The 10,499-nt window shown below is 34.1% G+C and overlaps 1 protein-coding gene and 1 long non-coding RNA gene across 3 annotated transcripts; one reads left to right on the top strand and one right to left on the bottom strand.

Annotated features, from left to right (window-relative positions):
• Window positions 1-1,533: 1,533 nt before the first annotated feature.
• Window positions 1,534-2,957, bottom strand: LOC147474007 (uncharacterized). The gene is made up of 3 exons (XM_086586781.1): window positions 2,591-2,957; window positions 2,368-2,428; window positions 1,534-2,071 (listed from the first exon to the last, which is right to left on the bottom strand). Exons 1-3 carry the CDS (start codon window positions 2,955-2,957, stop codon window positions 1,534-1,536), a joined length of 966 nt encoding a protein of 321 aa, XP_086442907.1.
• A 712-nt stretch (window positions 2,958-3,669) lies between these two features.
• On the top strand, window positions 3,670-6,980 carry LOC147474006 (uncharacterized). 2 transcript variants are annotated; one of them, XR_015210187.1, is made up of 4 exons: window positions 3,670-3,774; window positions 3,881-3,983; window positions 5,170-5,233; window positions 6,662-6,980. It is a non-coding gene; the product is annotated as an uncharacterized LOC147474006 (long non-coding RNA). The 2 variants fall into 2 exon arrangements; XR_015210186.1 differs by having other exon boundaries at window positions 3,690-3,983.
• Window positions 6,981-10,499: the final 3,519 nt, after the last annotated feature.

The raw sequence follows: 10,499 nt of genomic DNA, 5'->3' as shown, positions 1-10,499 counted from the left end.
TTTGGTGTTGTGTTTATTTCTTTTTCGTGTGAAAGGAAATGCTGCTTTGAGATTGGCTTAGTGATTTCTAAGCCAAGTGTTTTGCTCTACACATCCTAAATTGTTGTGAGTACTGGACAAAACTAAGATGGTTTTGCAGATTAATTTTCTAGGTTATCAAAAGATCGTGTTAAATAGATGATGCACGTTATTGGGTTTAATTATGTAGATTTCTTTTTCTAGTCCCTTTTCATTTAGCGGGTTACTTATGAAAGGGCTTTCGGCATAAGGGCTTGGATTAGAGAAAGTGCACAATAATGAAGATGGCCTGCCCTGCGAACTGAGACTGATAGCTAGTACAAGACTTTATATTCCTCTATATCAAATCCTATTATAAAATGAGTAGAGGTAGGATTTCTTCAACGCCTACCTTTCTTGACAAATTTGTGTCCATATTTCTTTCCATTTTCATTCTTTATGTCGTGCACCATGTTTCCTCAATCATGTTTTATTTTTTTATTTGTTTATTCTATAATTTTATTTTTTTTGTAGATTTTTCTGAGTTCTTGTAATGGCTAATTTGCCTTTATGATTTTTCTTTTTCATTGGTGTTGTTGATGTTTTTTTTTTAAAGAATATTGTTTATTTATTTTATTTTTCCTCTCTTTCAGATTGCAGGAGTACTACAACGTGAAACCCCAAATAACTCATTGTACGCTTTCTCTGGAAATCTTATATTCCAAAAGCAAAACACCTCCACTTTCACTATGTCAAGTTCTATGTACTTAAGGTATGCTTTGTTATTTTATTTTTGTTTTTAATTTATTTTATCACTATATATATATATATATATATATATATATATATATATAGGGAAAACTTGCCTCCGTTTATTAGTTCCGGTATTTTCGGTTTTAACCCAATCTTTTGGTACAAAAGGGTACCCAAAAGTTTCACCCACGAAATTTTCTACACTTCACGTTCGAAGGGTAAATCAGTAATTTAAAATATTTCAAGCTCTATAAAACTCAATGTCTTTAGAAAACAAGACACCATTTCGCAGTTTCCCAATTAAAAAAAAAGTAACCCATTGGTTCGTGTTCTCCGTTCCTGATATTCCCAATACAAACTTTATTACCATTACCTGAGTTTATTGCCTCTAATTGTTCGTATGCATTTTCTCTCTCTCAAATCTCCACTCATAATTAAAGCATTCCTCAAAAAACTTAAAAGGCATGGATAAGAGAAGCAATCAGGTATGGGTATTCACTTCCTCTTTCCTATCTCTTAGTTTAAATAAAATGATCTTTTCTTAAATTTTGCTATGGTGTTCGTAACTGGTGGTGCAAATGAGCAGTTTTCACGATTGAATCATGAATCCCCTGGAATAGTTATTGTTTAGCACCTGTTGATGCATCTACACAACCTTTTCTTGCTTACCAAAAATCAACCAAGGTATGAATTCATGAGAGAGGTCATATATAGGCATAACATCATTGTCACGCACATTTGGAAAGAAAGGTAGGCAGCAGCAAGGAAACAAGTTGTCTGATATTATCTCATCGGCCTCCCTAGCATCCTCCTAGCCTTAGGAGGTAGAATTGTTGAATAAGAAGTTGTAGGCCACAACCTCTCTCCATTCATAGGATGTAGGAAATGTCCATATGCTTTCTTGTATTTCTCTGTCTGAAAGTAATTCAAAACAAAAGTATCAGGATTCTCTTTTGAAAGAAACATAGCTGATATGGCATGGGCACATGGAATGCCACTAAGTTCCCACATTCTACAGGTGCAACTCCTCTTCTTTATATGAACAACATAATCATCACCATTACGCTTTCTCACTTCAAACTGTCCATCACCAACAAATAGGGGTTGCCAGAACCTTGCTTCATCTTTGTTTTCCTCCAACTTCTTCCTAGCATAAGGAGTTATGGTGTTAACCCAAGTTGTGAACAACTCCCTTTTCTTATGCATTCTAACCATGTTTTTCACCCTTATTTCTTCTAGTATTCTAATAATTGACTTATGCCTTGCTTCAACAATGGTAGAGTTAACAGTCTCACACATATTGTTCTCCACAACATCACACCTACTCCAAAAACTAAAAAAACCCTACACCACCACATAGGATTTTGTTTGTTCTTTAGATGGTCAGCAGCCTCAGGACACAATACTTCTACTTCTTTCATGACTGTTTCAGACTCTTGAGGTGTAGAACTCTTGCTAGCTCTCCAAAACAAGGATTTTAGTTGGGTGCCTATACAATATATAATATAGTGAAATGAAGAAACAACGTGATTTTCAATTATAAACTAATGGAACGAAAAATTAAACTATACCTGTATATATTTTTTTATGAAATTTTCATAAATGTGTCTTGCACACATTCTATGCTCAGCATGAGGCAAAAGGTATTCCACTGTAATAATAAGTCCTTTCTGCTGATCTGAAATAATTGTCAAGCCAAGCCCATCAGTAATGCTAAGCTCACTCAGTAGAAAACCAAGGAACCACTTACAACTATTCTTGCTTTCAAATTCTACAACTGCCCAAGCAATTAGGAACATTTGATTGTTCCCATCTCTTCCTACTGCAGTTAACAACTAACCTTTGCAAAATCCTTTCAAAAAATACCTATCAAGACCTATCACAGGTCTGCAACCAAATTTATACCCCTTCTTGATTGCATCAAAACACAAATACATCCTCTCAAACGTTACCTCAGCATCATTTGTAGGATTAGATTCTACTTCAAATTTGCATGTTGTTCTAGGATTTGACCTTAAGATCTCTGCTGCATAACTCCTCAATTTAGCATAAACTTCTTTCAAAGTGCTCTCAACCTCACATAATGCCTTATTCTTAGCCCTAGAACATGTCATTAAATTCACATGCAAAGAATAGTTATGCAACACATCTCTTTGGAAATCTGCTAACTTCCACTTAGGATTATCAAGTATTCTCTCATAATACATTTTTTCAACCATACTTGATTAGCAATTATGATATTCCAATGTCTCACACATGTTTGTACAGTCTTGAGTGTCTTAATCTGAAAAGTGTGTTCATCTTTCATGTATGAAGCCCACAACCTGAATCCACAGTTAGGTGCACATCTAACTAATAGTTTATTGCAATTGTTCTTCTTAAATCTAAGTGGATATCCAAATGCCACAACATAATTCTTGATACACTGTTTTAGTTGTTCACAATTTGCAAACTTCAACCCTACCTCTAGTTCAATTTTTTTCATGTCAATCTTGGGATTAAATGTAGGATAGTTCTTCCGTAAGTTCACCACGTACTTGAACACCATCTTCATCTTCATCACTTGAATCAAATTCAAGGGTATCATAATCATCTAACGCTAGATAGTATGACTCATACTCCAATCTAGTTGCAATTGATCTCCCTAGGGCATCTTCATATCCCTCACTACACCACAATAGGGATTTTCCAACAATTGCAATTTTTCGTTTGTAACACATACATAGCCGTTAGTAAATTAATAACAGTTAGCATTCCGTTACAAAACTAAGTAACTGTTAGTAAATTATCTAAATTATTTAGTGACGTATATTAGATATATTAACTAACGGTTATACAAATGTTACGAGTGATAGAAAAAGTAAATAGCAAAATTGGGAATAATTAAAAGAAAACATAAAACCGACTGGATTGTTTTCATTTCACACTCATTAGGTCTACTACCCCTCAAGTGAAAAAAATAGTAAACAAAAAGAGGAAAATTTGGTGTTAGTTATTGTTGTTGCTGCTAATATTGTTGTCAATGTAAGTGTTCATCTTCCTCCTCGTTTCTTCTTTCATCCATTTCTTCCTCTTCTCTATCTTGCTCAATTCGCGACTACTAAGAATATTTTTTTGCTCGATCTCGTAGGGTTTTTAAAGTTAGTTGTTGTAGTGCCGAAAAGGACAAACCTTTATTCAATATTTTAGCACAAAATTGTTTGATCTGTGGAAGGAAGCTTGCTTTGAAAATGGTAAGTAATAATTAGGGTACTTAGCTTCACTTCTTTTGTTTTCGTCTGGTTATTAGTATAGTTATAAAAAGCACTTAAATTGTTTGATTGGGTTATGCTTATGAAGTCCTGAAGTGTTAATGAAGATCACTGAACAAGAAATTGGGATTCGAAAAAGATGAAATATTGGAACTGTTTCGTGATTTATCAGATCATTTGGGGTTTTGGGCAATAGCCATTTACGTATTGATTCACAATTGTAACACTTTCTCTTTGTTTGCCTTACTGTTTTTCTTTGAAGCTTTTCAAATTCTTTACAAATCATTTTGTGTTTTTGTGCTAAGACTCTTGGTGCCTCTCTTTCTTTCGGATTGGAAGGTCGATTATTTTATTTTATATAATTTTATGTAATTATTATATTATTTAATGTCGTGTAATAATTGAGAAAGAAAAAAAAAAAAATTTGAAGTAATGTTAGCAAAATGAGTCAATATCTCTACTACTAGTATATCTATAATGATCGTGGCCTCATAAATTCATCCAGGACATTTTCTGACGCATAATACCCTTGATGAATAATAAAATCAGATGCCTGGCTATTTATTAATGAGGACTATTTTGTCTCTTTATGTGTTTATAAATTTTCAGTACCGATATTGTCCTTAAATAAAACAATTGCTTAACACCTTTAAATAGGGACAATCAGTCTTTTCATGTGGGAGTATATTAGAAAACCAAATCCACACCATTCTCATTTGTACGCATTACTATTAATGTCATTTAATTAGCAATAATTGCGTTATTTAATAAACTAAGACTTTAATTACCACAAATAAATACACGAAAACCTTTCCGTTTCAATCTCGACTCTAGGTCTCCCACCTCTTTTGCAAACAGTAAAAGAGAGCTCACTCCTAGATTTGAAACTTTCTCCCAACTCTTTGCTTGCAAATCCCCTGAAAATGCCACTCTTCTTGAAATCGATAAAATCAGTTTTTTCTTTACCAGATGGATGAGAATTGGGTGAGTGAATTCTGCCAAATAAATGATTATTTGGGGGTATTCTATGAATCATTTGATGCGGTATTCTATGAGTTCTGTCACTTTTCTTAAATTATGGGTATTAGTTTGATGACTCGGGGGATATGCATTGCAAATTTGGGTTTTGAGTGGTGGTGTCATGGTTTAATTTGGTTATCTTTTGCAGGACCCCTTTGCAGAATGAATGTTTGCAGATTGTTGAGTAACAAAGTGAAACCTGTACTAGCTAGGTATGGTTCATTGTTCAATTATTCATTTTGTTGTTTGTAGTTATGACATTCAATTACATTTTCTCGGCAATTGCAACCTACTATAATCGATTTTGGTATTGTGCTTTTTTCATTATAATTAGTTGTTTTTATTTATGTGAATTATTTGATTTACGTAAAACAAATGTATGGCAAGTATTAACAAATTTGAGGATCCAAGGGTTATTATTTATATTTTTTGCTATTTCATTGAATTTTGCTACTCATTAAACCTCAATGTGGCTCTTAAACTCATTATGATGCTGGAAAGTTGTTTGGGGAGGTAAGGCAAAAAGATACTGTTAGTTGGAATTCGATGATTTCTGGTATGCTCAACATGGGTTTGGTAGGAAGGCTCTTGGGCTGTTTGGTGAGATGAATAGGAGAAGAGTCAAGCCGATTGGATCACCTTTGTAGTGGTCTTATCGGCTTGTAACCATGCTGGGTTAGTGGATCTTGGGGTTTAGTATTTCGACAAGATGGAAACCGAGTATGGGATTGAAGCTAGGCGGATCACTATGCATGTATAGTTGATCTTCTTGGTCGAAATGGTCCGCTAAACAAAGTGGTAGAAGTGATAAAGAGAATGCATTTTAAACCACATTGTGCAATATTTGGAACTCTTTTAGGCTGTAGGGACACACAAGAACTCAAAGGTGGCTGAGTATGCAACTCAAAACTTGCTTGATCTAGATCCGACAAGTCTTTGCGGGGTTATGTTCAAACTTGCTAATGTTTACGCTAACGATGAACAAATGGGACCAGGTTGGCGAGTTCGCAATTGATGAAGGACAATAAGGTGGTGAAAAGTCTCGGGTATAGTTAGATAGAAATAAAGAGTGTGGTTCATGAGTTCAGATCGAGACAAAGTTACATCCTGAATTAGCTTTAATACACCGAAGTTAAATGAGTTGGAGAAGAGTATGAAGGTGGCGGGTACAAACCAGATCTTGATTTTGCGTTGCACGATGTTGGGGGGAACAAAAAGAGATGCAACTTATGAGGCACAGCCGAGAAAATGGTCGTTGCATTTGGATTGATCGGTTCACCTCCGAGGACTCGAATTCGAAAGTGTTTAAGAATCTTAGAATCTTCGGGGACTGCCATAATGCCATAAAGTGCATCTCGAGATATCGAAAAGACGGAAATCATTGTTAGAGATAACAAAGGTTCCATCATTTTAGGAATGGGAATTGTTCATGTGGAGATTACCGGTGAGTATAAGTAATAGTTAAACGCTTGGTCTCAATGTGTTTGGTATCCGATATGAAGAATAACTTCCAAGAAAAAGGATGGGGCAAAGACGTCATAATTTTATCTAAAAGTCGGTATGGGTAGAGCTCCTCAATGACCTTCGGATACATGTTTAAAATCAGTATTTTGATTACCCTTTTATTATTATGTTTTCAGGTACTTAATCAGATAGAGCGGGGAGGCTACAGTGGTATAGAACATGAACCTACATGTGAAGATAAGCTGACATTCCATAGACCATAGATTATGGTAAACACAAAGTTTCCTTTCAAGATTTGCTATTCAATGTTAGTGTTAATAATATTAGATGCAAATTGTAACTTACAACCTAATTTTTAGATTCATATAGTAAACTTTCCGAATAGTCTGCAAGACCAATTGATTGTAGGCTCTCAAATTTCAATGTTATGGTACATAATAGTGATGCAGAGGAGCTACTGCAATCCCATGTTTAAACTCCTGGCACTGTGTAGATGTTGATCAATGGATCTTTGAACTTTTATAGGAGTTATTAGGAACTAGGCTAGCTAGGTGACTTCGTCTATTCGTATTTGTCGTGTGTCGTGATTTATGGGATGCTCTGACTGCTAGAGGGTTGTGTAGAGGATTTATGGTCTGTGAAGACCTTAGTTTTCCATCCTACTTTACTAGTACGGTGTTACAAAAAAGATTTGGCAACTGTTTTCAGCTTTTGATGTTACAAAATATTTTCTTTCAATTTTGGCTTCTCCATCGTCTATTCATGTTTCAAAGTCTTCCAAAGAGTAAATGCTTTAATATTTTTGTCACTAGGTATAACCCGTGCCTATGGCAAGGTTGGTTATTAGGCACTAAATATATCGAATGGAGTTGCTTATTATGTTTTAAAGACATGTACACCTTGTGATCCCATGTAAAAAAGTGTCCTTTGACTTGCCATATTGGAATAAGAACTGACAACCAGAATTGACTTACTAAAAGCTCTCAATGGAAAGAAGTTCTTCCCAAAAAAAAAAAAAAAAAAAACCAAATTGAACCTAACATAGTGTAATATTCTACTATGAATAATAGAACCTATATTTCTTTGAATATCTGCATAAGAAATTATTTTTTTATGCCCGATTTTAAATCCTCAATCTGCTTCTGCAAACTGATGACTTTTTTTCAGACAATTTTGAAACATAGATTAATTAGACTGATGTTTCGTTTTGCAATTCTAAGCTTTTGTCTTTTTTCTACCAGTTCTTCATAGTTGTAATCTTTTACGTCAAACGTATACACATGACGCAATAAGTCAATTGCTCCTCTGGCAGCTAAATGTTCTGATCCTTCTTGTATTGTCAATGGTGTCCCTTTAAATTTGTATATCGGTGGTTTGTATTCCAAATGTTTCACTTATATTATCGGAATAGTTGTAATGAGAATAGAAAAAGCAAACTTAGGAAAATGTAAATACAACATGCTTAGTAAAGGACATATCATTTAACATATGAAAAAGCATACTGTGTCAGTTCCAAAAAAATTATATTTTTTTTCACCCAAGTCTAACGGATAATCATTACCTTAGAATCGAAAGCATTACAAATTCAATGCTAATGGTGCAATTCTTCTTCAAATTAATTGGTTTCCACATTAGGTGACTCGAACCCTAATCTTCCACCGGTTCGCTTCGAGTGTGAAGTTTGTCGAGATCGGTGAATTGTTGATTCGACATTTTCTCCGAAAGCTATTATTTAGAAAATTCAATACGTTAAACCGGGAAAATGGGAAATGTGTCAAAATGCCTTAAAATTCAACAGGAAAAATATCCGTCTCGGTTTCATAAACGATTAGCATAAGGCGCAATAAAAACTCATAACTATTCGGCAAACTGATCAAGCATAAATCAAATACATACACCATAAACATTACAAAGAAACTAACTAAACATGGCGTGCACTTATAAGAGTCACAACGTAAATTTAAAACATTAAAACCAGGAGGAACAAAGTGAAAAAATGGAAAACCACCATAATGTTGGTTTTAATGCGCTCGACTCCACAATGGTGTTTCAATATCCACCATACACTTGTCTACCCACTAACAAAATCTCAACCTAATCCGACCTTGCCTTAACAACCCCGATGTCTAAAAAATTGCAATTTACAACTCAATATCATTTGAAAGCATAGGAAATGTATATGTAGTTTAAATATATATTACACGGTGAACAAGTAGTAAGCATTGTCTTTTTTGATATTCACAATCCTATATTCATGGGAAAAATAAGAAAAGACGGCGTCTCTAACCTACATCCGGGACCAAAAATTGTAATGAACCAAGGTGCAATAAAACCTCACAACAATTCGCAAGTTGAGTAAGCATAAGGTACCCAACTACAAATCTAATATACTTGTACTTTTTTTTTTTACTTAACTTTTACTCTAATAGGACTAACATGAACTGAAAAGATAGAGGAGGATGCAGCTAATAGGGAGTTTGCTAGGAGGTCAAGATTAAAGAGCTACAATTAATTAAAGATAACTATTGGGATTCCAAATGTAATAATTCATTTACAAAACATTTAATTCATTAAATAAATCTTAACGGTGTCAATGAGAATTAGCCTCAAAGGGGTTTCAAAATGATATCTACAAGACACATGTCCCCATTCATTGAATTTCTTGATTCACACTAATGGTTAAAAAACAAATATAGTAGAAAAATGAATTCTATGAAATTAAATTGATCTACAATTGTTTTTCTCTTAATTAAAAGCTGCATATTAGTAAAAAGTATAAGAACAAAAATTATATGATGAGGAAGTACGTGCACTTATTCACCTCCTCATTTGCTTGAAAACTGAGTGACTATTGGCGAGCATTCGTTAGTGTGGGGTCGACAGTTTGTAAACTTGGTCTTGGTATTGTAAAAGTTTCAAGAATAGGAAAAACAGTTACTCTAAAGGGTCTTAAGTATAGTAGCATGCATCATTATAAAGATTAGGAAGCTCTTGTACTAACTCACATACTTACTTCTAATAACATAACAGTTTGGAAGGCGTAGCAAAGCATGTTTTGTGGCCCATTCACAACTTTTATGTAAGAGCTCGTGAAACAAAGCTCATCCTATAAGGGACCAATCTAAATTAGAACAAACAAACAAAGAACATGAATTGGGAAAACAACAGTTAGAAAAGATGGAAAACTAAGCTACTTCAATTAGGTATTTTAACATGTTGTTGCTTGAAGTATATACTACTCCACTTTCAAGAAAGATGCTTCTTCACTTGCCAGTAGAATCATGATCATTAGGAGGGTCACCAATTGTGTAGTTTTTTAACATAAATTAGAGATACCAATTTAATACTTGGTTAAATATAAACAGATAGCTTTTTACGGGTTTTTTAGCAACAAAATGGCATTTGTTTTATAAGCAGCTATGTCTTAAAACATGCTCAAGACGTATTAGTTCAACTTCACCCATTTAGTTTGAAGACCATGCTCCAGGACTCTTTCCTAATTAACTCTTGTGCAAATTCAAAGAAATACTAAAAAGACCTTAATGGGTGAGACACACAGAAAAATCAGGCAGGTGTAACACCAATATTCCAATATCACTAAACGACTATACTAAACGTTGAATGCATATAAAGCTTCTGAGTGGAGTGAGAAATCCCGAATGAGCATGTTATGAACTGAAGTAAAAAAATATAGAATGCAAGCGTAAACTGCTTAAGTCTTTAGAAATTGAGACCAAATATTTATGTCACACCGTAATATTTTCTAAAGAAATAGATGATACATTACCACTGAAAAGATTCATTCCAGGCTAAGATTTTGAGGTTTGTGAGATATAATCAGAAAGCCTAACCCATAAAATTAGATATTCTCATTAATGTGAAATAAGAAATGATTAAATACACTTTTTTCGGTCAATCTGAAGCAACTATGGATATTGATCATGGGCTTGGAATAGAAATTGTGAAGGTATCAAAGGAAGACGGAAAAATATGCGTGGAGTTTTTACGTGGGTG

Source organism: Coptis chinensis, unplaced genomic scaffold, assembly GCF_015680905.1.
Source record: "Coptis chinensis isolate HL-2020 unplaced genomic scaffold, ASM1568090v1 utg1407_pilon_pilon, whole genome shotgun sequence".
Taxonomy (NCBI): Eukaryota; Viridiplantae; Streptophyta; class Magnoliopsida; order Ranunculales; family Ranunculaceae; genus Coptis; species Coptis chinensis.
The sequence above is the reverse complement of the archived record's forward strand: the minus strand, read 5'-3'. Positions and strand labels throughout refer to the sequence as shown.

Bases quoted from the DNA above. Each gene is read 5' to 3' on its own strand.
- LOC147474007 (XM_086586781.1), bottom strand. From the start codon at position 2,957: ATGTATTATGAGAGAATACTTGATAATCCTAAGTGGAAGTTAGCAGAT. The intron at 2,429-2,590 runs GTTAGTTGTTAA...CAATTATTTCAG, and splicing joins TTTGAAAGGATTTTGCAAAG to ATCAGCAGAAAGGACTTATT. The intron at 2,072-2,367 runs GTGTGCAAGACA...TTTTTGGAGTAG, and splicing joins CCTCATGCTGAGCATAGAAT to GTGTGATGTTGTGGAGAACA.